Below are 26,721 nucleotides of genomic sequence, written 5' to 3' on the forward strand. Positions count from 1 at the left end.
ATTGTTCATCCCTACGCGAAAAATGGCAGCTAATTTCGAGAAGGTGTCCAGTGTGGTTTCGAATGGAATTGTTCCTGTCACCAAGTACAAGTCCAAGCGGACAGGACTGACGGTGTGCCTTGCAGAAGTCGGGGGACCCCTGGTGAACGGTTTCTTTGTGCTTGGTAAGAAAAACGTTCAAATTTGTATGAATGACAGAGCACATTTGTACGTGGTAGCTTGCACCGAAGCCTGCATGCTGTGTTGGCACAGGTGACTAGGGACGCTTACCTCTTCACTACGCCGACGTACACGGACGGAGACTCGGGCTCGGTGCTGCCGCCGCTAATTAGATGCAGGGCACTGTGTGGAATCTACTCAGTCAAGTAGAAACCGATGCCGAGTGTAATTGAAAGGGCATTACAATTAAATTGAAAATTTCTACATTGTTAGACGCGCTGGTCTGCCACGTGATTTTAATTGCATCCCTGCAACTTGCCTGATACTAGTAAAAAATGACAAAGACTGTTGATTGATGGTGTACTAGCCTATAGCCGCACCTCCAGTCGGGCCTCGCCTCGCCTGCCACCCCAACACGTTCGTGTCGGGCTGTTCAGATACTACAAATATGTAGTCAAGTTCTATGTAACAATACTGCCTGGTTACAGCGCTCTGGAGTTTAAGGGTGTTAGTTATCTGCACTATGCTATGGTAAAGACGAAAATAATGTCAAATTTTAACCTCTAAGTTGGGAGTCTTAAAATAATTCACTACCCGTAAGGGCTTAAAGCCAAAGGCATAATTTACCATTTGCAGATGAAAGCATTAGTGCTTTAAAATAGTTCTAAAATGTGAGTTAGGGATAGAAACAACCACTGTCAAAATTTGAATCCATATAATCGATGTTAAGTGTTGTTAAATACACAAAATGTGAACAATAGTTATAATAAAAATGTTTCCAGACTAAACCGTATACAGTTACGGTTTACTGAGAAAAACCTTGATATCTCCTTATATTTTAGGTTTTATTGCAAATATTTCATATGGTAGGATGTTTTATGATACAACAGACCTACACATATGCATCAAATGTGATATCTTGAACATTTTTGAAATCACTGCTCCCAAAGGTAAACTGGACCTTTAACAGTTACATAGATCGAGTCCAAAGTCGTGGAATCCATTTAAATTTGAATAGCCAGATTTTGTCCAAATCAACAAATGGAAGGGAATATGCAGGGACCAGTATTAATTGTAGACATTAACTGGGGATCCTGATTTTAATAGACCACCTCATCTGCTCAAATTCTTCATCTTTCTTCATAGTTTCAAAGGGTGGTGAATCTTATCTCGAAGATCACTTTCTTGAGCAATAGCCAGGCAATAACAAATTCATTACCGGTTCTAAAAATTAGCTTTTCCTTCACTTTACACTGTAGTTCTATATCTAGACGGTCTACACCATCGTACTTTAGCTGTGATGCTCATTTCTTCTAGAAGTACTCTAGTCTCTAGTAGTAATCGCAACAACAGAAAACCAACTGGTGATGAATTTCATTTCATAGCTTTCCCACTATCAATACTCATAATCTTAGTAAAACTTTGGTTTTCGTGTACCGGTACTTGTAGGAACTGTACATTGCTCACTGTAAAGGTAAGGGATGAAACATTCTGTAAAGTGTAAGTGCAGGCTATTAGTGTATTTTGATCCAGTGTGTTCATGAAGGGACATTACTCAAAGTGGTTGGAGATTCTATTGCCTTGTTATGGTACTAGACTCACACATTGCAGTTTTATTATGTACTGTACATGTACTTTACAACTGTGGGAATGTGGAATTTATGAGATAAAACATGAACTATGTGAATATGAAATATTTTGTTCGCTAAATATTTTCTCACCCCTCAAAGATGAAAAATATATGAATCAACTTCTCAAGAAATAATTTGGGTGCAGGAGTGTGTATGATTATTGTACATTTTGTTCAGTTCTAGCAGAGGTACAGTACACTTGTAACAAAGGAACTCTTTCCGTCCATCTAGGTTTATCAACAATGCTGTACAACAAAATCGCTGTGTACAAATTCTGTCCATAGTGATGGTAGACTTACATGTACTTATTGTACTGTGCACACAATGTACATGTACAACATTTGGTGTGCATGACAACAATACCGTATGTCCCCCAACAAAATTACAACGGGAACCTCCACACTGATAACTCTAAAAATAGAACCGTTATACAATTCAAATACAATTTCAGGGTATGAAACCATAACTTATTACCCACATCTTACAGAAAACCCCATGCTTCAGTGGTCAAAGAGAAATTAGGAGTTTTGTAGAGCATGTCAGGAATCCCTTCCCTCCAAGTTCTGTCCATTGTGTTCACACATTATGCAGTTCCAAGAGCATCCAAGTGCCTAACTTGGAAGAATGGGACCCATGACATGACATCTCTGTGACCACTCAACCATATTAAATGGGGTTTTCTGCACAATATACAATTGAGTATCTGAATATAAGAACGACCGAAGTCCATGGAAGACCATTTCGAGTAAACTTAAAAAAAAAACTTCATATCTTTTTTATTTGTCTAATAATATTCTATTCAACTGTGATGGGAAGGCAACATTGTATATACAAATTAGAACAGATATATTATTATGACAGTTAACATCTACATTAATTGTGGAGAGGCCATTTTGTGTGATGGACTTGGGTCGTTCTTTGAATCATATGGACTTGGGTTGTTCTTTGAATCGTATACGTGATATTCTGCTATAGAGATGAGAGAAGGATGAGAGAGGGTGCTATAATATGAATGTAAGAATGACCCAAGTCCTTCATTTTTACATTCATATAAGATTTAACTCATTCATTTCAGGCACTTCTGGGGGTAATTAGGATTTATCATTTTATACACAAGATGAGTCCATGCATAAGCTACAATTTCCCATGTCAAACTGAATTTGGCCAAAAATTGGACTTGGGTCGTTCTTATATTCAGGTCTTCAATTAACTAAGATGTTATATTTTAAGACCTTGAAATAGCATTTAGACAGTTAAATCATATTATAAGTTATCAATGCGAAAATCCGATCAATTGTAATTTTTTGTTGTTGATATACTGTATTAAAATTTGTGTTTGTCTCTTTTATGTCCTTCTGTACAGCCACCGAAGCGCATGATGATGATGGTCTACCGCACACTTTGGAACATCTCATCTTCCTCGGTAGTGAGGACTACCCCTTTAAGGTATGAGTGTCTTTTCTTTTCTCCATTTGCTGTGTTTCTGCAATTTAAATTTTGGGTACTTTTCTCCTTAAACTGATTGTCTTTATTTCAATCCAACAGAAGTTGACCAAGTTAAAAACTAAGTTGCACATGCCTTATTCTTTGAACAGTTGCCTCCGAATTGTACTTGGTTCTGCTGGTTTGTGTTTAGAGATGAGTTTTTATACTCATCTGTTATGCTTGTGGAGTGGTAAAATAATTAGCAATACAATATTCATAGCACCAATGAGACATGTACATTGTATGCTGTATACCCCTAAAGCCAGTATCAAGCAAAGAATAGATAATACAAAACAGATAATTCAGGAGCTATTTTGGAGCTACTTTTGTGAGAGTCTTTATTCTCATGAACCCAGTGGCAGTACAGTAGAACCACTTCAGTCGCTGTACATGTACATTGTAAATGGCACTGTTCCTGATCACACAATAATAATCAACAGGTATAATCTCATGAACTTTCTTCTATAGCTCACCTAGCACTGTACACAAACTACAACAAACTGCAATGGACTTACTAGTCACTCTTGCATTTGACACAACATTTCACATACTCTAGTCTCATGGATATATTTCTGATGTGAATTCTGGAACCTGCAAGCACTTCCAAGTTGAGTGGCATATGGAACCTCTTGTAGGAAAGAACAAATAGAAAGATGTAAACCTGTCTATGAAATGGTGCAATGCTGGTACACTTGTACACTGACAAAAAGTTACTCTAAAACGAGGAAATGTTCGCATGCATTTTAATTTTGCAGATTTCGTGAGTGCCAAGATTCGTGAAAATAAAATGCACACAAAAGTTCTTGTCTGCACTGTATGCATTGCACGTCAGTGGCAATTGTGAAAATTTAATGCCACAAAAGAGGCCGTCGGCTCCAATTCGTGAAAATTTCATGCCACGAATATATCATGTTTTACAGTAATTGCCTGTATTTTTCCTGGAGTGAGACAAAAGTACACTTGTGTAGAAATTTAGGAACATATGGCCACTTGTGGGGGCTCATTGCACATTCATGAAGTATGTTTAAAAAGAAAAAGTGGTGACATGAGTTTATGCTTAGCTGTCAGCACATAGAATGCATTTCTCGATCGACACATGGCACATCCTCCAGATTATCCTCCGGCCTCGTGATTTTTTCTAATGCACGAAGTTCTAATTCACTTCATTTCCCGATATATTGTACATATGCTGTACATCTCCAATTTCGTATTTTATACCATGTGTGTTTTGTATTGCCTCTTTATACTGCACTTTACCAATCATACAATATCATATCATACAACGGGTTAGTCAAACACCGGTTAGTGGTTGGCTAAACACAGTCACATGATGGAGGCACATTGGTTACAGTATGTTTGCCCATGGGCAGAACATTTTTGTAATGTTCTCCCATGGGAAAACATTTTCACGTAACAAATGACAAACGATACCAAACGATTGAATGATCATAGTTTTCACGCAATCGATAGGATAAATTTGCCTACAGATGATGGTATTTGACTAACCCATATAATGTAACAGATGATGACTTTTGTTGTCGGGAACATGTACCAAACGTTCCACCCTCAGGGTTTGAATTGAAACGCTATTTCGAGAGGCTATAGGTCCCTCGACTTCGTCTCGGGACTCATAACCTCCCTCAATAGCATTTCAAACCCTTCGGGTGGAACATTCGGTATGTTCCCTCCCCCGCCAGTCATCATCTATATAATGTAAGCTCTTCAAATACAGTATGTATATTTAGTAGGTTCACAAAGTACCTGCAGTGTATGAATTAGATTGTTTATGTGAGGGGAAATTCATGATCTTAAAACCATATCCATTATATGGACATTGTGTGGCTGAGGAGAAAGGTATTGTGTTGCTTGAACCTTTGTGAATTACATTCAACAGGGAGTGCTGGACATGCTGGCCAACCGATGCCTGGCTCAGGGTACAAATGCCTGGACAGACACTGACCACACGTGCTACACCGTGATGACTGCTGGGGGTGAAGGTTTTCTCAACCTCATGCCCATCTACTTGGACCACGTCGTCTACCCGACGCTGACCGTAAGCTGGACAAAGCTGTCCTTATTAGGATGCAGCTAGGATCAGTGATTACGGTTTTTATGTTTTATTGAGTTTGTCAAATAGATACTTTTTGCTGAAAAATGAAGACCATCTGCTGGAAAGCACAGAGAAACAGGATGTGGTTTTTGGTTTCCCGCGGATGGGGTCTTTAACCTGGAATTTGGTAATACTTCACAGGATCAATTGATGGTACACCCAGTTCCCAAAAGCAAAGGCTTTAGAAAGAAAGTTACATATTCTCAACCTGCCCCCCCATTCTGGGGTTGGAGGGACCACATGAATGTTTTCAAAATCTTCAGGGATGATATACATTTCACGCGACAAAATCCATCTTGATAATTGTAAAAAAAGGAGTGTATTTGACTTTTCACCTGGAGATTTCTTTTTTTTTTTTGGAGAGGGTATTTTTTTTCTCACTTTCTCTTTGGACTTCTAAGAAATTAAAAAAGGGTATAATAAAATATCTTGAAAATCATAGAAAAATTCCTCAGACATTTAAGTCGCAGGCATTTTGATTTTTGTATGGTTTCTAATGAGTTCTGAAATCTCATTTTGAACACATGCACGCACACAAAATATTTCGAAGGTATTGTATAATGACAACTTACCTGAGATGAGATTGGGTGTCTGTCTTAACCCGTTGAGGACGAGTCCCGAGTGTACTCGGGCATGTGATTATGGAAAATGCGTGTTGTAGCAAAATCAGCCCGTCCTCAGTGGGTTAAAGGAAGTTGGAGTTAGAGTTCACCTGAGCTAGGGGGTGCATTGAGCAGTGTTCTGGATTTAGGGGAGTCTACAATGTAGAATAAGCTTGTGGAAAGCTTGTAAAAAGGTGGGGGGGGGGGGAGGGGAGTTTAGAAATGGGCAGTTCTGACATGGATGTTTTCAAAGGGAGGGAATGAGTATATGGGTACCCTTAAAGGGGATGGCTAGTAACTGATCAGTGGGAATCAGTGGGAATGCTGGGGGATGATTGTTCCAATCCTTGTGGGGGTCATTATATATCTAGAGTACATTATATACCGGTATCTATTGTTATGTGAAAATTATTTGCTTCAGAATGGTGTCATATCGTTAACGGGCCATCAACGATTGCCCCGTCACTGTACAGGCATGCTAACCTGGAAATATTTAACTGCACATTTCTTGAATATGACACCATTCTGAAGCAAATAATTTTCACACAACAATAGATATATAATGTACTCTTAAATGAATCCCACAAGGATTGGAACAATCATCCCCAGCATTCCCACTGATTCCGACTGATCAGTTACTAGCCATCCCCTTTAAGTTAACCCGTTGAAGACAGGTCCTGAGTACACTTGGGCAGGTGTCTTTGGGAAATGTATGATGTAGAAAAATCAGCCTGTCCTCCGCAGGTTAATGATAGCCTACTGAGTGTGTGTGTTGGGGGGGGGGGGGGGGAGGGAGGGGTGGGATGCTCAATCATTGGTATTTTGGGATTATCTCACTGTGGATGCCTGGCTGTTTGCTGTGCAGGATGCTGGTTACATCACAGAGGTCCACCATATCAATGGGGAGGGGGAGAATGCGGGCGTGGTCTACTGTGAGATGCAGGCCAGGGAGAACTCTGGGGAGTCACGCTGTCATCTTACCATGCTCAGGAGGATGTATCCCGGTCATTGTGGCTACAAGGTTTGTAGTAATCCTGCAAAATTTCTGCTATTTTGGAATATGATATATTATGAATACGATCATCTTTAAAATGAAAGTCATTGATAATTTGAAGTCTTAGACGTTAGTGCGTCCCTATTCATGAATCGTTGACTGTTCTGTTAAAGTGGAGTTTTTTGCTTGATTAGTTCTATTAACTTAACAGGACAGTGAAGACCTAATTATTGACCAAAAAGCCTCAATTATATAAAATTCTTGAGCATGAACTAAATGGAAGAGTTGTGAAATGATATAGGCTCAGCTGAATTGCATGTTATTGAAAGTTTATTTATTTATTTATTAAAAACTTGCACAATCTGACCATGTGTCACAAAACCTTAAAAAAAAAAAGATTACAAGGGTTAGGTATTCAATAAGCCTAAATGTGTACATTATTGTTCAACTTGGAGGATTAGAGGTTTTAATCTTTTCTTTTTTTCCCCTGTTTTCTAAAGGTTTTGATCTGTGTGTTTGTTTTTTTCTGTAAATACCCTTCAATACTTTTCAGTAATACATGGTGACATACATTGTACATTTCTTCTGGTATGTGAGTTTTAGATGTGGTGAGTTATTTTCATGCACCTTGATGAAGCTTTGGCATCTTTCTTATGAAAATGATTTTAATAACAGAGTGAAACTGGAGGCATCATGGCTAACCTCCGGGACAGCACGTCCAACGAGAAGGTGCGGCAGTACCACCGGGACTTCTATCGTCCCGACAACCTCTGCCTCATCATCACCGGTCAAGTGAAGGCCGAGGATGTCTTCAGGAGCCTGGCACCCTTTGAGGAGAAGATCATCTCCAAGGTGAGGTTTTTTATTGGAGGAAGGAGGAGGTGGGGGGAGGAGAGGTGAGCTTAGGGGTGCATGGGAATTAGGATTCTAGAGAAGAGACGGAAAAATCTTACTGTTGACAAACTATTAAAAGTGATAATGCTAGACTAGTTCTGATTATTGTAAAAGCTGCTATTTTCGCAAGGGTGTAATTTTGATTTTGCGAATCACTGTTGGGCTGTGAACTTAGCTATAAAGAATATTGACACCTGAAGCACTCAGTTATATACTAAGTACATGTACAGTACAAAGTGGCGAAGTGCATCGACAGGCATTAGTACACTTTTACGAAAAGCCTCAGTGTCAAATTGCGAAAGCAACAGCTAGTGAAAATGTCTATTGGGTACCTTCTTCCTCATTCGCGAAATATCTGTACAGGAAAATAACAACTTTTACAGTAACCAACTGAAGTGTGACTTGCATCACAAAATTCTGCATTCGTTTCATTCTCATTGGAAGTAAATGACACGGCATATTATGTAAAGATTGATGGCTAAAATTGATGGTTAAATTGATGTACTGTTCAGAGACAACGTACAGCCGTATGCTTTTCATAACTGTGATTGATGTTAAGGTAATAGTGCATTTCAGTGGCTTTCAGACACACTCACTCAAATAGGTATAAATAAAAGTCTCATTCATAATGTAAAAGGCATTGAAAAAAACAACAACACAACAACAAACAAAGAAACATCAAGGCCTTGTTCAAAGCCTGTTCCTATTTGTGACACAAAAACTGTTTGCCAGATTGTTTCAAATGTTGAGATTATATCATTTGCATTTATCCATTACACATCATTATTAAAACCTGAACATTGTCACCATACACTAATTTACAGTCAGGTTGCTATAATTGCTTCTAACTTTTATGAAAAAAAAACAACAAATAAAAGTATTTGCATATGTCTGCGTGTGTGTGTGTGCATGTGTGCTGTGCTTTTGAAGTGCAAGAGAGTACCAATAACATTTGTTTCCTTGAGCTAATTCAAAGTGCGTCGTCTCTTCGTGCTTGTTTGTAGGGAGCATTGCCACCCCATGTCCGTCCCTGGCAGACACCCGTCCCACCCCTCCCCGAGAAAGTGGTAGAGACCATGCCATACCCCTCTGACGATGAGGCAAATGGAATGGTCTACATGGCATGGCGGGGACCGGCAGCACAGGTAAGTTGGTGAAAGAGGTCCTGTGGTTTAGTGGCTTGCACAGTCCACTTTCATTCTGAAGGTCTGAGGTTCAATCCCCTGACAAGACAATTGTGCACCATGATAGATAGACATGTACTATTTACTGTAACAATGTCACCAGCCAAAAAGAATGCTGAGCTGCATGTCTTTATAATGCTATCAAGGTCACTGATCTTGTGTGAGAATGAAGCTATAGAAAAATTGTAGCTGCAAATGATTCCCAAACGTTTTTAAAAAGTAAATAAATCTTCAAGTATGAGTGATGACATTTACCATCCCGAATTATATCAGAAAAAGAGACTAAACATGCTCCACTACACCTTGCACATGTTCTCATGATGATTGGATAGGATATACTACTATTTGAAAATTCATACGTGTACCATTGAAATTCAGGACATCGGTACTGGCAAAGACCAGGGTTAGCAAATATTGCTTCACATCACTTTATGCTCTGTTGTGAAATATTGTATTTGCTGTCAGTTTATAGTGTGTTTGCTTCACTTGAGAATGAGTGCCCCCTGTGGCACACAGTGGAGAGGTACATTATGGCATGGTTTTTTGCTGTACTCAACATTATAAGTACTGCCTTAGACTCTAAGCAATACCCCACTCCCCACTGATATAGATCTTCTCCCATATCTTCTTGCTTTATTTCCACACCACAGGACCTGTACGGTATGTCCGCTGTCCTCATTCTGCTTGAGTATCTGACGGACACTTCGGTGGCACCTCTCCAAAGAGACTTCGTAGAAGTGTCTGATGCTTTCTGCAGTAAGGTGAGTGCTGCAGTCTCTTAGTGACGTTTCTATGTAACACAAAACCTTCAGTTCTATTCACTTCATTTCTATTCTAAGTCACTTTCAATTTTGATGCCACAAGTGTACAGTGTGTAAGACATAGTTGAGACAATGAATGCATCTTAAGAATTAAATTTAAAACCTTCGTTGGCAGGAAATTAATGCTTCTGTAGATATGGTACAGGAGCCATTCTGTGCTATGGAGAGTACCAAACAATGGCAACAACAAAATACCTTGATAATGAAGAAACATAGTATGACATGGATGGACAATAGATAAAGGGATATGGGACGTCGCCATTCCAGCAAGAGTTGTTATCCTATACATCTTGTATAAAATGGGGCCCTTCACAATGTTTACCTTGGAGTTTTAACTTCCCTTTTCGTTCCATACACAATGACACTGCACTCAAGTGGCGCTGTCATCACAAAAGACTAATTTCTCGAAGTCATCATTTTTACATCTTTGATTTCTCATCATTTTATTTTAGCAGTTTAGGAACACCGCTTTCTGATTAGTTAGAAATCATTATGAAGCCCTGAATATCTTTCAGAGCTTCAACTCAACAAAAGTAGAATTTCTGCATGTTTAACCCTAAAAAGACTGGGCTATTTTGGTAGCTCGAAAGACTGGGGGGGGGGGGGGGGCCTAAAGGGCCCCCCCTTAAGATCTCGGCCGTGGATCGCGCGATCGCCGCGAAAATTTGCACAATGGTAGTGTGCGATGTAATCTACAAGATCCTATATTCAAATTTTACAAAATAGTCTTCTTTTATTTTATTTTGATTAATTATGCTAATTTATGCGAGAAATCAGACTCTTTGATCTAAATCAGTAAATAAAGCTCCAAAAGTGCTCATTTTTGGTCTAAATATTCTTAGTGGCATTCTTAGCAAATGTACTTGAAAAAAAATTCGGTATCAAAATTAATTTCTTATCTATTTTATTGTTTTATGAATTTCTTATGTATTTCTTTGTTTTTTCGACCTTTTGTTTATGTTGTTTTTTTTAACAAAATTTGTGGCAGACACTTTTTGAAGCATAATACTGCTAAAACAAATTAATTTTAGCCATTGAGAGTAAAAATAAGCATATTTATATGAGCCATGTGAAAAAACTCAATTTGCATTGACTTTGTACACAAAATCACATTTTTGAGCCATTTTCGGCCTCACGTGCATGTACAAAAAGTTACGTAACTTCAGAACCGTACCCCCGGGCGTCACAAATTTGGTGTCAAAATGTGCGGGAAACTCAAAAGAAAAAAGTCATAGAGCATCGCGGCGAGAGCATTGCGCGTTGCAGAGTAATCGCGCGAAATGTCGAGGGGGGGGGCCTTTTAGGCCCCCCCCCCCAGTCTTTTTAGGGTTAACATTCCATCATTTATTTGTATAGGTTAGAATAATCCAGCAAGTCACCGATCATTTTAGAGATGGGAATCTCCCTCATTCAAAACCTGACCTGCAAATAAAGGATATCTATTTTGCATTTTGTTGGTTTTGTGGTCCAAGATTATGGATGCACATGTCTATGAATTAGCTGAGTGTATACATAAAAAAAAGAAGAAATTTGTGCTTGGTGAGTTACAAATCCCTTATGCTTTTCCTGTATAGGTACGGTACTCCATGATTGAGGCTACTGCATCCTGTCTCTACCTCAAGTTTGAGAATGTGCCAAAGGCAAAGCTGAAGGACATCCATGGAAAGTGAGCATCTGAGAGCATTTTGTACGATTATATTCTGTCTCTAGTCTCAACTCTGACAACGTCTCTCTGCAATAAAGACCAGTTCACCTGCAAATTTCTAACTATGTTTATATGTATTTTTGATTACAAGTACCAAATGAATAATTTTGATGTAGTTGTGTCTCCCTTCCTACAATTACTAAAAAACTTATTGGCAGTGTTTTCATTTTTGTGTTTAACTCTGCTTGCAAGATACATAATGCCTGCAAAGATGAAATGCTGAATTTTCCCTATCAAGAATTCATAGCCTAATAGTGAACTTTATATGTATTGCACAACTGCACAATCACATAAACTTATACATTTGAAGATGTTGCTCAGTGGAATATTTTTTTTTTCCTTCTCCCTCCTCCTGACGCAATGACAGTAGTAGTTTTTTGTGTCTTTCTTCTTTATGTGAGTTCCAAGTACGGATGATGTAGCACAGTTCAAAGATGAGGAAAACTTACTCTGACATGTGAATGGAAGAGAAAATAGTACTTATTCTGTACTGCAGTGCTGTGTCAAAAAGATTTGAGGACACATAAAATGTAAGCTGTAAATGTAATATGAATGTAATGCTCTACCACAGAATGGAAACAATACAGCAAAACCTTGCTATTGAGACTATTAAACGTGAGAATATATTTATGAAAATATTTCTCTACCATGAAGTAGAAATCCTGCCACAAAACTTTGTTAATAGAACTACCAGTAATGGAGGCATGACTATTAATGATATGTATTTCATTAATATACCACACAACAGCAACCTGCTGCAAAGCCTGGCAAGGGTGACTATTAGGGGCATGAATTAAGTGTATGTATTTCTCTACCACAGAGTAAAACTGCTGCAAAATTTGCTAGTGGGACTCTGAGAGGATTGAACGTGGTATGGATATAATTCACTAAAACAACAAAAACACTGCTGCAAAATCTGGCTAGTGTGACTTATAGAGGTGTGAATATAACATAATTCTCTACCATAGAGCAGAAATCCTACATCAAAATTTGCTAGTGGAACTATGAGAAGAGTGAATTATAATATGAACCCATGTAATTTACTACCACAGAACAGAAACCCTACTGCAAAACCTTGCTAGTGGGACTGAGGCCATCGACATGGCTCGCATGCAGACTGTGGTTCACCGCCGTATCCTGGAGGCACTGAACAGCATGGAGGACAACCCCCATGAGACGTTTGCCTTCATGTGCATCGGAGATTTCCTGTACGACGACACGGAGGCGCAGGTTAGTCACTTGTTTACTCCACTTCCAGGTGTGAGGAGGCTTGATATCAATTTCAGAGAAATGTGGGTTATGTGAACATCATTCAAATATACATGTTCTTACATTGAGTATCAAATTATGGTTTTTCTGCTTGGAGCATGTGAAAGAGTAGGAAGAGAAAAGGGTGCATGAAACTCAGTGTGAGGTCTGGTGGATTTTACAAATTTTTACCCTTCAGGGACAAGGTACTTTCGAAAGTAAATCGTGCCATTAATGGTTTTTTACTTCTGGTGAGGGACCTTGTTAACTCTCTCTCGGTCAGTTAACTGCAGTTTATCTTTGATGCGCCTGACCGGCAATAAATCACTTGATTAGTTTGCGCATAGCTCGATGACAAGGACACCTTATTCACTTCTGAATTACTTTCCTATAATATTGCCATTTTAATTGATTTGCAGGTTTGAATGGAGTTTTAATCATTGCAAGTGCATGGAACATATTCCAAATTTTGTATATAAGTTTGTATCAGCAAACAGTTTTAAAATTGTCACAGACACAAGCAGCACTAATACAAATTCAAAACACCTGCTCGTTTTCTTGTCTTCCCTTGTTTTGTAGTTGGACGAACGCCTCAACCAGGTAAACAGCTTCAAGCGATTAAACTCCGAGCCTTTGACCTTTTGGACTGACCTCCTCAAGAAGTACTTTGTGGGACCTCCATCTGTCACAGTGAGTTCAAAGAATTTGAAAACATTTTGTCAGTTTTATTACCTTGTAGATCTATCATGGAAATCATCACTTTTGTTCAAGCCAAAGTGATAGTAGTGCACAAGTGTAATACACCGTAAAGCGTCTGCCTTTGCTGTTGGCAGAGTCCTACATTTGCAATCAGTTTCATTATGCCCATGGTAAGCTTTCATTCTAAAGCTTTATGCCAAATGAATTGGTAAATTAAAGAAATTTATTTTTACTCTGCATAGCCTTGATACACTCTGTTAGTAACATTATACAGAGCAACATTTATATTTGAAGGATTGGGATTATAGCCTACCTTGGATGTAGCCATGTTTTCATAGGCAAGAACCATGGTGTGTTGTGTGCAGGCTTTTTGATGTTCTTCCTCCAGGCATTGCTAGTGTGTCTTTGTACTTTGGCTGGAAAAACCTTACAGGATATATCGCATATTATCAACAGGCATCTTGTGCCACTTCAGCAAGTCAAAGACGCTTGCAGCCCTGTCAAATTTTCTTAATTTATGCTGTATCATACCAGTATATGAACATAAAGTTTGGCCTACTTTGAATACTGATTATCTTAAATGATACAAAGATTGTCTGATGTCCAAGTGTGTATGAGGTATGCACAGTGAACTAGACTAACCTTACAACCTCCCCTTCCTAACACAAAGATTGTCGGAGAACCCAGCAAGAAGCTGGCTGAAGACATGGCCAAGGGTGAGAAGGAGAGGGTTGCTAAGCAACGGGAGACGCTTGGTGAGGCGGGGCTGAAGGAGAAGAACACCATCCTCGAGAATGCGAACGAGGAAAACGAGGTTTGCAATGAACTCACTTCAGACTCATTAATCTTGGTGACTCTCATCCAATATGAATTTTTGTCCTTGTGAAATACATGCATTACAATGTAGGTAATCTAAAAACATGGCTCAAAAGTTGCAGTCAGTGCTGGTACAGTAAGAATTACTGTTAACCATAAATATTTTGCGTGTATTTTAATTTCACAATTTTTGCCAGAGCCAAGATTCACAAAATTCAAATTTTTATTTTTTTTTGCAAAAAAGTACACATTCCCCCGACTTCTCACTGATGTATGTTAACCCTAACTTACCTGGGGGGGGGGGGGGGGGGGGCCATAATGGCCCCCCCCCTCGACAAATTCCGCGACCATTCCGCCGCGCAAAATTTTTTGACCGCGCCGCTCACTGACTTTTTACTTTCAAGTCTCGCGCAACTTTTGAGACCAAATTTGTCGCGACCGGGCATACCGTTCCGAAGCCACGCCCCTTCAAAAAATGTTCGTCCACCCCAAAATTGCTCAAAAACGTGATTTTGTGTACAAAGTCAATACAAATTGTGTTTTTTCAATTAATTCATATAAAGATTCATATTTTTAATTTTAATGGCTGAAATAAATGTATTTTAGTATAGCTATGCTTCTAAAGATGTGTATGACAAATTCTGCTGAAAAAAACAACAAAAACAAAAGTTCGAAAAAACAAAGAAATACATTAAAAAATGATAAAACAATAGAAAACATAGGAAATTAATTTTGATACTGATTTTCTTTTTACGTACAAATGTTCGGAATGTCACTAGGAAAATTTAAAACAAAAATCAGCATTCCATAAGCTTTTATAAGCCAATTATAGACGAAAATGAGTTTTTTTGCATATATTTGCATAATTAATTAATTTAAAATAAAAACTGCAAATTTTTTGAAAATTGAACTTAACAGTCTTGTAGATTACATCCGGCTTTATGTTCATGCAAAATTTTGCGGCGATCGCGCGATCAACGGCCGAGATCTGAAGGGGGGGCCATAATGGCCCCCCCCCCCAGGAATTCAAGCTTGCTAAATAGCCCAGGTAAGTTAGGGTTAAGGGTAATATTAATCCTTCTGCTTTCTGAAAGGGGCAAGTCAAGTGCTCTTTTATTTTGCGCGAACTGTGAAAATATGATAAATTTTCTTTTTATTTTCTTGATATCTCTGTACAAATGTGATGTTACAGTGTACAAGCTGTAGTAGTCTTCTCATCCAGCAGTGGTGGCACTGAAACTTCAAAAATTCATAACTTTTGAACAGATTGTCTGATTTTCCCCGAACTTTCACTTCGTGTTCTATTGATATTGCTGCATTCTTTTGATTCACATGTATATGATGGTGAACTTGTTTCTTCAGGAATGTATGAAATACACTGTTCAACATTGTTATGGCTAAATTTCTTATACTGTCTTAAACTTTGCTGACAGACCTGTTTGATAATGATCAATGGCATGATAGTCACTCCAGCATGCAGAAGTTTGAAGAAGTATGTTGTCATTTTTGAGAGATCTATTAACAGCTATCACCATGCAAATGAACCATTTACTTAATGGCTTGTTAAAACTTGTTAACCCATTGAGGACTTGCTGATAATGCTACAACACGCATTTCCCATAGACACATGGCCAGGTATACTCAGATTTTGTCCTCAGTGGGTTAAAATGGTTTGTTATTGAATATGGTAAGTCAGGTCATTCCAAGATTTAGCATTTGATTTCAATCATGACTTTTGATTTGTAGCTTTATATTTATGTCATGTCAGAGACATGGGCAGCATGTACAGTGTATGATCGTAAAGGTCAAAGTTTTCTTTAGTGGAAACATTGTTAAAACAGTCTTTCAAGCAGCCAGGAATCGTTTTCCTTTTCTTTGAAAAATACCTCTGCAAATGACACAGCCACATTTACTCAAAATACCTTGTTACGTCTGCAGAAAGAAGCATCACAAGAGATTCTGACCCAGCTCCCCGTCCCATCAACCGAGTCCATCAGCTTCCACTCCTGCTGTCGGCATAGCAACATGGAGGGCGGAGCAGGGGACAAGAGCTGCCCCTTGGACGTTCAGTCCATACCATTTGTCTTTCAGCTGGATGATATGCCTTCCAACTTTGTCAAGGTTTGAGACACCTGCTCTTTTTTTTTAAAGAACATTTTCTGTACTGTTTGTTTCTTCCACATGTAACTAGTCTGTGTCTTTGTGTACATTCTTCTACCAGTATTAAAGGAAAAATGCTGTCTATTGAATATGATACAAGTTAAGCTGGGAGAAGAAGCAGAATAATCTGTGAGAGTAACCAACCATACAGATAATGCTTTATTAAACTATGAAGTCAAGCAATTGTATTGGTCAAAAGCCTCTTATTTTCAGAAATCTTAAATGTTATCTTTTATTTTCTAAATCAATCAAAGTGATACAGTACAAGAACAGCCCATCTTTTGTCAGTTAACCCACAGAGTTTCAGAAGAATTTCTTTGGTTTGGTTTTATGTCTTTTTGTGACAGTTTCATTTTGTTGATATTGTCTTGTAATGCAGAATTAACCAGTCCTCTTGCGTTTGAACCCCTTATCATTAACATATAATTTTTTTTTTTAAGGTTCAGATTTTTTTTTTTTTAAAGCCTTGAAAATTAAGCTCAATTTGTACCTGGTTCTTAAATTACCAAGACATTTCTCTCTCCATTCAGCAAATTTGAAAAGAAAATCTTTATGATTTTCTGCAGATTTGATAAATTGAGCCAGCGTCATCTTATTTTTTGTCCAATGTAGTATTTGCAGTTCAGAGTTGCCAAATCTATTGATGACATGACAATAATTTCCACAGCAAACTGTCCACTAGGATTTAATTGGATATTAAACAAAGCATTACTCTTTGTACCACTTTCCCCCTCACCTGTCCAGCTATGTGTGCTGATGGATACCTCTTGCATCGGTCCAGAGCTGAAGCCGTTCCTCCCGATATACCTTGAGCTCCTCTTTGAATCTCCTGTCATGAGAGACGGAGGTAAGGTTTTTAGCTCACCTGAGCCGAAGGCAGTGTGCTATTGTGATCGCTCTTTGTCCTCCAGTGTCTGTTGGCATTGTATGTCATGAGTAATTTGTCGTGCCTAAAATTTTTACATTTTCACATTCTTCTTGAAAACCCCATGAAGGATTTTCACCAAACTTGGCCTGTATCATTCCTAGAGGCAAAATATCTCAGTTTGTTCAAATGGGCACCTCGCCCCCCTGGCATGCTCAAAGGGTTAGATGACCCTTTTATTCTGGGATATCTCTTTAGATCTTCTTATCTCTTCTTATATTAGACCCTTTTCATATGGCAGGACAATTTTTATATTACCCTTTTATTCCCTGCTTCTACTTTGTAGGTGCTTTCATTTGGCATGGCAGTTTCTATTTAACCCAATTATTCCTAGGGTCTCAGTCCTTTGTCGACTCTTTCATTTGGCAGGACAGTTTCTATAACCCTTTTATTCCCAGCTATTTGAGACCCATTTCTTGACGAGACAATTTCTATGAAACTTTAATCTCAGCTTCTCAGTACTTGGTAGACCCTTTCATTGGGCAGAGCAGTTTCTACAACCCTTTATTCGTAGCTACTTTGTAGAACCTTTCATTTGACATTTCAATTTCTATAACCCTTGGATTGTAACAACCTCAAAACCTTGAATCTGAACTAAAGACCTTTTTTTTTTTTTTTTTTCCCCCAACAACTTCGTAAATGATGTGTTACACATTGTGGGAGCTGGGCACCTGTGAATGTTTCTACGTCAGATAAATGGCACTATTAATGTTGTTTCATCATCATCCTCATCATCTTCATATCTCTTCCTCCTCCCTGTTCAGTGCTGATCTCCCATGAGGATGTCATTAACCAGCTGGCAGCCGACACCCTAGCAACCAGGACGTCGCTAGGGATACGGGGTTACCGCTTCCGCTGCGGCGAATTCTCCCAGGTTGCGAGTGTTGTGCTCAAGGTAAGACCATAAAGAACTGGTCTTATTCCCCACCTCTTCTTTGGTGTTCATGGCAATAACCTTTGACCCTGCCTTACAAAATCCACACAGAGTCACCAATCAACATGAGTGAGTTCTCAAGTCAAATTATGACATGACAGAGGAACTTCTGTGCTGTAGACTATAATGTACATGTACATCATCACAATTGAATGTTCCAAACCTAATAACAACAATAAACAGTGGAAGTCAAACATGTGGGCCTGATAATTTTGAAAAAAAGAAAGAAAAAAGAATATGGTGGATTTTCTGTACATTTTCTGTATATTTTTTCCCCTATAGATGTGATGTCACTGTTCAATGTAGTGGTCTTTTTGTCCAGCGATGGCAGCACCAAAACTTTAGAAATTCTTAATTTTTTCATGGATTGTCTGATTTTTGTCAAGCTTTCGCAGATGTGTTCTGCTGATATTGCTGAATTCCCTCAATTCACATGTATATATTTGTGTTTCACTCTCCACTAAAGGCATAATTTACCATTTGCAGATCAAAAAAAAAAAACAAACAAAACAGCAGTAGTGCTTTGAAATCGTTCTAAAATGTGAGTTAGGGATAGAAACAACCACTGTAAAAAATTGAATCAGTAGAATCGACCTTAAGTATTGTTAAATATACAAAATGTAATAATAAAAAGATATATTGATATGTTTTTCTAGATATCTCTTCATAGTTTCACAAGAATTCATTGTTCCTGATTTGGCCCAAACCTTTTCCCAGGTGGAGAAGGAGAAGTATGCCAGTGGTGTCCGGTGGTTGCAGGACATCCTCTACAACGTCCAGTTCACGGCTGACCGCATCAGGATCGTCGGCCAGAAGATGATGAATGATGTGGCCAAACTGAAGCGCGATGGCCGCACCGTGGCACTGACCGTCCTGAGGGACGTCAACTTTGGCAAAGGTCAGCGAGGAATTCTGATTGTTGGCAAGATTAGAATCAGTAAAACAACAAATAAAAAAACCCAAATACACAAAAACATTCAGAATAATATATGTGACCCTGCATCACAAAACAAACAAAAAGTCGCCAGACGTGGATTTTTAGTTAATAATAGATTCTGAAAGAGCAGACTCTAAGAGTTAAAGTGATGTATAACTCATTCGAATGGACTCTCCTAACCTATCCAAATATTGGAAAGAAAGGACACACTCTGGAAAGTGTGAACTGAGAAAACAGGCTCTGAAGTACAGGGTGTATTCAAGCGCATAATCTTTACCAAGCTATGCTAGCTGTGGGATGAATGGAACAAAAAACAGGATGTTGACCACTGGAGCAACAACAATGAAGGGATGATTAGATTAAGCTGAAATTGGGTATGCTTCATTAGCACATTCTGTACATGATTAATGCCAACTTTCATTGTAGTATCATCATTCTTTCCAAAGATATTGGAGTTGAAAGTGAAGTGTATGGACAGAGTTTTTTTTTAGAAATGGGAAGAGGGTTCCATGAGAAACAACTAATCACACTATTCCACCTAAAAGTGTTCAAGGAAAACTGCTGAAATAACAAGTTCCTGTTTGTTTTATGATTCCAAATTTTAATATAGTATAGAAAAAGACTTGCTTTTTCAGAAAATATGAAAAACTCAAGATTAGTTAGGTTGACCCATTTCACCTATTCTCCGTCCTTACAAAAAATCACTGTGTGTGACTTTTTGTTCGTTTTGTGATGCACGGTCACATATGAGAAAAGACTACTTTATATAAGTTTGATTGTTTATTGTTTGAAATAATCTAATTTTTGTTTGATAGATGTTCTTCTTGTGCAGTCTGTATTATTCTTTTATCTTTTGTTCCATGGATGTTAAAAAAAATGCTGAATGTGCAAAGATTAATTGTTTTGTTCTCTGATTTAGCCAAAAAGATTGCACTCCTGTTAGCTCTTTAGGGCTGTTCAATGAAATTACCTCCTCCCCAATTTTTACTGCACTCTTGTCACGTTTGTCATGCATGGAAGAGAAAAATTCATGATAAAACTTGGATTCTGGAAATGATCCTAGGACAAATCGTCATTGAGAAACCAATATGTGAACATCAAGTTTTGGACAACACTTCTTGCAATTGAACTAAAAGATAACAAGACAAAACAAAACAACCACCCAAACCAAAGAAGTAGAACATGAACAAACATAATAGTCCCACATACCCGTTGGATGAGGTATTTTTCAGGGTACCTACATGTAGTTATTTTTCAGGGTACCTACATGTAGTTGGAGGGAAATGGTAATCATACCAGTAAACGGCTTTTGAAAACCACATGATAAGTGCTGTGTAGTGTGGTAAACCCCTTTAAACAATGTAATGACAGTTTCTCTCAAAATGATTGTTCTTGTTTTCATATTAATTCCATCATTATTTTTTTGGCATTACATTCTATCATTACCATTATTCAGCGATTGAACGATAGATCCAAACTATCAACCAAATTGTCTTCAACCTTTACAGAGAGTAATCACCATGTGTCAAGTATGATCCGTCAGCATGGCTTCCTCACTCAGCTCATGAAGAAACTGGATGAAGACCAAACAGAAGTAGGTCCTGGTCCTTATTTTGTTAATACTTCTAGTTTCAGATCAGAGTTGTAACCATGTTTCTTTCATTGATTGTGAGTGTAGATCTCAAAGTCTTTAACTTTAATTTCTTTCTATGAACTATCCAAGAAATCAATAGATTCCCTCGTAGTACTTGATAATTATCTCACGAATTTGGATCCTCCAGATATGGTATGCAAATTTTTTTTTTTTTTTTTTTTAATGAGCTCTGTTGTGTTTTCTTGCTTTAGCCTTCTTTTTTACCACATAATACTGGTATATTACCATGTGTATGCTTCATATTGTTGCATGATTCTTTTCCTTCCAGTTTAATGACATAGTTCTATGTTAACTGCATAGTTCAGAGGTACTCAGTACCTTGTTTGATTATAATTGTAGCACCCTCTATGTGTTCAGTGTTAAGACTGCCCTGAATGGATACCAAACAAAAGTACCATACATCTCTTCAAACAGTATTATAGAAAATTTGATGTCTGGATATGAATTAACATGACAGTCTAGGACAAAGACTATTGCCCTCACTTGCCCGAAGGCTTGTAAGGAAGATCACCTAACTTTGTAAAGTTTGGTGACCATGATCACATGTTCACACCTGGATTGTATCATCCTGTATGACTTTTGTTTTAGTTGAAGTACTTCGCTGGACATTAAAGATCATTTTTAGCATAATGAAGGCCAAGTTCTTGATGTGTATTAAATGAGTCGTCTTCCATCCCCAAGAATCTCTATTTATTCACACATGTATAAAAGTAGTATATTGTCATCTTGGCTGCTCAGAAAACCTAACTACCACACCAAGCAAAACCAGAAAATCACGTATATCCTGGTTTGAAAGTGTCATGTTGTCAAATCCATTCACATGTGTTTGTAGGTCACCAAGCAGTTCAACAAGCTTCGCGATCTCCTCACATCACCGTCCAACCTGCGCATTCACATGACGGCCAACGTGAAGGATCTTCCGACGCCTCAGGCCCCATGGCAACAGAGCTTCATCCAGAAAGGAGTGTCGGCAGACACCAAAAGGTGCATTGCCATCTTAGTCTCCCCCTCCTGCCCAAACCCAGTAATGACGTTCATGTGTAGACACAGGTTGATATATTTGGTGGTGTGATTGAAAATGTTAAACTTTTCTGTCTGAGCTGTAGAACAATGTTCTAATGGATGAAGGAAAAAAAAAAATCAGAGAAGAAGAGAGAAAAAAAAGTATTACTTGAAAATTACTTTGTCATATCATGATATCTTTAACAAATATTCTGCTTAAAACTAAATCAGAATTATTAATTTAACACCACCTCCTTTCTGAAAAATTGAATGTGGTGAACCGAACCAAGTCAATCAAAGATTTCACTTATTGAGGCATTTGAAGTAAGCCTCGCATTGCAATGACTTGCAATGTGTTTGAAGGTCTCAAAGACCTTTGAACACTGGAAGCATGCAGGACCATGGGGCTCAGATTTTAAAAACTAGAAATGATAGTTTTGATGCTAATTTTTTTAATATTCACTTTCAACTTGACAGTGCCAAGCAAGTCACCTGGGCCAACAAACTGCTGGATGAGTCATCGTCCAAGCCCCTCGGTCAGATTGTTGGTGTGGGGTCAGTGGAGTCTGCTTTCTTTGTCCAGACTGCCCCCTGTGTGGATAGTTTCCTCCACCCAGATCTACCAGCCATCATGGTCTACATGGAATGTCTGTGTGCCCTTGAGGTAAGGCTCTTACTCTTTGTGGCACTAGTGCAGTTTTGTTCCAATTCATCAATTTACATCAAATTTTACAACAATGTAAAATAATTTGTAACATGTCACCCAGCAAAATTTGAGTCAAATTGTGAGCTGCTGGAAGCATTAATGTCAGCTTCAAGTTTTGACATCGTCAGCCTTTAGGATTACTCACATTTTGTAAATTGTGTACTCAGCAATCCCAAACTTATGGTTGAATCCAACTCTAAATCTGTGATTTTAATTGTTTCCTTTGTACTGTCTGTAGTTTAGGAGGGTTGTTGGAAGTTGGGCTGTGGATGGAAGGACCATGGGTAGGTACATGTAGTTGAGGGGTTTTTGTTTTGTTTCATTCTTACTGATATGCTTGCAGGATCTTATACAATATTGCAACTTTGACATATTAACCTATTACCAGTAACAATCTTATGAACCCTGTAAAGAAGTGTATGAGGATATCAAGAATCTAGAATAAGAAGGGTTAAATGAAAATTTTTATGTTTGCTTCATAGGGCCCAATGTGGCGTCAGATCCGAGGCCTGGGCTTCGCCTACCACTACCGGATGTATGTCAGGCCGGAAGAGGGCTTGCTCTACTTCCAGCTCTTCAAGTGTACCCATGTGGTCAGTGCCTACAGGCAGGCTAAAGAGATTGTGGTAAGCTTAGGAAGAAGGTCCCCCCTGGCTCTGTGATGGGCTTGTAAAGACCCCTAAAGGACAAAACAGTTCCTTTTGTGTTTGTGATGGGCTTGAAAGGGGGTCTAACTGATCCTCCCAGTCTTGTGGTGGAATTGAAAAGGGGTAAAACAGTTTCCTCTATTATTGTCGTGGTCCTTAAACACGATAACAGTTCCCTCTTTTTTCTTTTTGAAAAAAAAAATAATCTTGAAGGGTGTCTAACTGATCCTCTCATTCTTGTGGTGAGCTTGAAAAAGGGTGTGATAGTTCCTTCTGGTTTGTCCTTTTTTTTACCGGATGGGATTAGAAAAAGGAATGAAGCATTTCCTTCTGTTTTCATGGTGGACTTGAAAAGGGAACTCGCAGTTCCTCTCATTCTTAAAATGGGCTTGAAGAAGGGTATTACAGCTTCCTCTTTTTTTTTTGAGGGGGGGGGGGGTTTAAAAAGGGATTTAACAGTTTCTTCTATTTTTGTGATGGGCTTGTAAAAGGATTAAACAGTTCCCCCTTTTTTGATGATGACCTTGTGAAGGGGCAAAAAGTTCCCCCTCTATTATCACCGCCAAGGAGGTTTTGTTTTTATTGGCGTTCGTTTGTCTATAGGCAAAATATCTCAAAATGTTGTGAACGAGTTTGAATGAAGTTTGCAGGAACAATTGATAGTGGCTCAAGGAACAGATAATCAAATTTGGGTGTGATCAGATAATTTTGAAGGGTTTTTTATTTATTTATTTTTTTTCATTTGGCAGAAAGGGTCAGTAAACTTGGGAGTTCAAGCTGTGCGTAATTGAAGCTTACATACACGCACTAGAGTGCGTGCTCTGCTCGGGTGAGGCGCCGCGCAACTGGAAGCTGATTAGGTAAACAAAAGGCTTCTATATCTGAAACTTTGGCAATTTTCAGCATGTGTGTATGGGTGGAAATGAGCTGCTTGGCGGAGGTCTGCGGTGTCCGAGTGCTCTTCTAGCTCTTATTTTTCCTTTTTTTCTTTTTCAAAGAGGGGTTGGAAGGGCTTCAAATGCACTTAATTTCAGTTTGATGTGTGGAAGGTATCTTGCCTTAACTTATAACATCATTCTGCCTACATTGTTCCTGTAGATTAACATTTAGACCATGACCTGTAATGTAGATATTGTAATGCATTCTCTCCATGCACTGAGCATTGATTTTGCTATGACACGTCTTTCCCATAGACACTTGCATGAGTATACGTGGAACTCGTCCTCAGCAGGTTAAAAAAGCCACAAATGTTAATTCACACTGCAGGAGGGGTACTTGAATGGCAAGACTGAGTTCACTAGTGACCAGCTGGAGGCGGCCATCAGTAGTGTCCTTTATGAGGTCATTGAGAGAGAGGAGACAGTGGCATCTACCTCCAACGAATCACTCCTGAACTACTTCCGGGGCGTAGGTCAGAGCTACAACAGGTGAGCCTCTCATAGAGTATGGAAGTGATGATGTCACGGTTTTTAGCTCACCCGAGCTGATGGCTCAAGTGAGCTATTGCGATCGCTTTTCGTCCGGCGTTTCGGCGTTCATCGTCCGTCATCAGTTGTCCATTGTGTATGAACTTTTTACATTTTCATTTTTTTCTTGAAAATCCCATTACCAATTTTCATCAAACTTGGCAGGTAGCACGCCTAGGAGCATAGGATGTCAGTTTGTTCAAATGGGCACCATGTCCCCACCAAAATTAAGGAATCTTTAAAGTCTTCTTCCCTAGAAAAGAAGTGATAGAGTTAAGTTGATACTGTGAGTTAGTACATCAATGATGGTAGTTTCAAGTTTGTTCATGGCGAAATCAGGTCGTACAGTGTCCACTCAAACCAGGTTTTCAACCATTTTGTTTTCTATGATAATGTCACTGTAAATGTGTTTCATGATACCAAAAAAATATGTCTACAAATGAATTACACAAACAAAAATTCAACAGTAATTAAGCCTTTGCATGTCTGTTAGTTGTTTCATATTTAAGGATATTTTTTTTTTCCTGTGATATCCAGGGAGCTGTTGAAGAAAATCTCTGATGTGAAAGTGGCTGACCTGATGCGGGTAGGCGAGACATACTTCCGACCTCTCTTTGACCCCAGCAAGGCAAAGTGCGCCCTCTGCTGCCAGCCATCAAAGGTGGACGAGATACGAGAGGCCTTCAAGGAGTAAGTCTACTTCAATCCGATGAATTATTTAAATAAATGAAATCTTGCGTTGAGTTGTTTTTATTGAAACTGATTGACAAAATATATTTTGTTATTTTGCCTCATCTCTCCCGTTATTATGGGTTGACATTTGAAGACGAAATTTCATACAGCCATAATAGAAACAGTGGAGAAAACATTTCTGAGCATTGCATCTTCAAACATTTGTGTATGTGTATGTTTGTGTACATTTCTCAGTGAAGCTTATATGTATATTAAAAACAACAACAAAAATATGACTTATGTCTCTGATGTGTGATCTATTACCATTCTAGTTTTTAAAGTTTGGCACACAAGTTTGTATGCTGTTATTGCACACAAAAAAAAAAAGTACATTGAATGATTGTGTGTGTCTTTCTGTCCTGTGTATCCCATTCATCTTATTGAAGACATCCTCTAGAGTCATGGCATTGAATATCATATTTATGTTGATGATATGCATATCTATGCACAAATCAACCCCCAGTGCTCCTGGTAAAGCTAAACCAGCAGTGAATTATCTTTCGTGTACAAAATATTTGCTTCTGGATTCTCATTGCCCTCTAACTGATGATGGTAAGGCATCTTACAAATAGTATTTGGTTGTATGTATGTAATATATTAATGTATGTATGTTTCCTGGATGTATGAATGTCTTGGAATCGCTAGGAAACTGGAGATCCTCATACATCTAATTAGACGGTCCAAGCTCTAGTCACTGTTGAAAGTTATATTTTCTCACTATACTATGTATTTATTCATTTTAGATTTGGACGTGAACTTTCTGTGATGCCATCACTGGAGGAGGGACTGCAATAACTGGCAAACAAACCATGAGGATGTCATCCAGTACATCGCCATGACAACAGGCTGACTGTGAAAGACATCTGGCCGAAAACATTCTATTTTCTTTCATCGTGTATACATTTTTTTTCCCACTCTTTTCTAATGTTTGGCATAGAGATGAATGAAGAATAAATAGAGAAGTAGAATGATAAGAGGGTATTTTTGTCTTTGATTTAACCTGTTGAAGGTGAGTCTGGAGAATACGTGAGCAGGCGTCCATGGGAAATGCCAGTTATAACAAAATCAGTCCGTCCTCAATGGGTTAATAGTATCTTGTTTGATGTATGTGTGACAGAATGAAATATTTAACTTCCTAAATAGCATATTAGATAGTATGAGTTTGTTTTGTGTATAATTACAACAGCAAAGAAAAGTAGTCATACATGTT

At 38.5% G+C, this 26,721-nt stretch overlaps 1 protein-coding gene across 1 annotated transcript; it reads left to right on the forward strand.

Moving 5' to 3' along the window:
* LOC140236002 (uncharacterized protein C05D11.1-like) lies at positions 1-26,721 on the forward strand. Its single transcript, XM_072315989.1, has 22 exons — positions 1-164; positions 3,154-3,236; positions 5,170-5,328; positions 6,853-7,008; positions 7,657-7,833; positions 8,880-9,020; positions 9,710-9,820; positions 11,455-11,546; positions 12,638-12,815; positions 13,413-13,523; positions 14,203-14,346; positions 16,287-16,469; positions 17,253-17,355; positions 18,198-18,328; positions 19,085-19,265; positions 20,813-20,898; positions 21,791-21,942; positions 22,438-22,624; positions 23,149-23,292; positions 24,580-24,740; positions 25,317-25,469; positions 26,255-26,721. Exons 1-22 carry the CDS (start codon positions 23-25, stop codon positions 26,304-26,306), a joined length of 3,027 nt encoding a protein of 1,008 aa, XP_072172090.1. The 5' UTR covers positions 1-22; the 3' UTR covers positions 26,307-26,721.

The sequence above is a fragment of the Diadema setosum genome, chromosome 12 (assembly GCF_964275005.1).
Source record: "Diadema setosum chromosome 12, eeDiaSeto1, whole genome shotgun sequence".
NCBI lineage: Eukaryota > Metazoa > Echinodermata > Echinoidea > Diadematoida > Diadematidae > Diadema > Diadema setosum.

What these genes read in the sequence shown, in the direction of transcription:
- LOC140236002 (XM_072315989.1), top strand. Translation starts at nt 23, where the DNA reads ATGGCAGCTAATTTCGAGAAGGTGTCCAGTGTGGTTTCGAATGGAATT. An exon ending in TCGTCTACCCGACGCTGACC is followed by an intron (nt 5,329 to 6,852) that starts GTAAGCTGGACA and finishes TTTGCTGTGCAG; the next exon opens with GATGCTGGTTACATCACAGA. An exon ending in CTGAAGGACATCCATGGAAA is followed by an intron (nt 11,547 to 12,637) that starts GTGAGCATCTGA and finishes TTACTACCACAG; the next exon opens with AACAGAAACCCTACTGCAAA.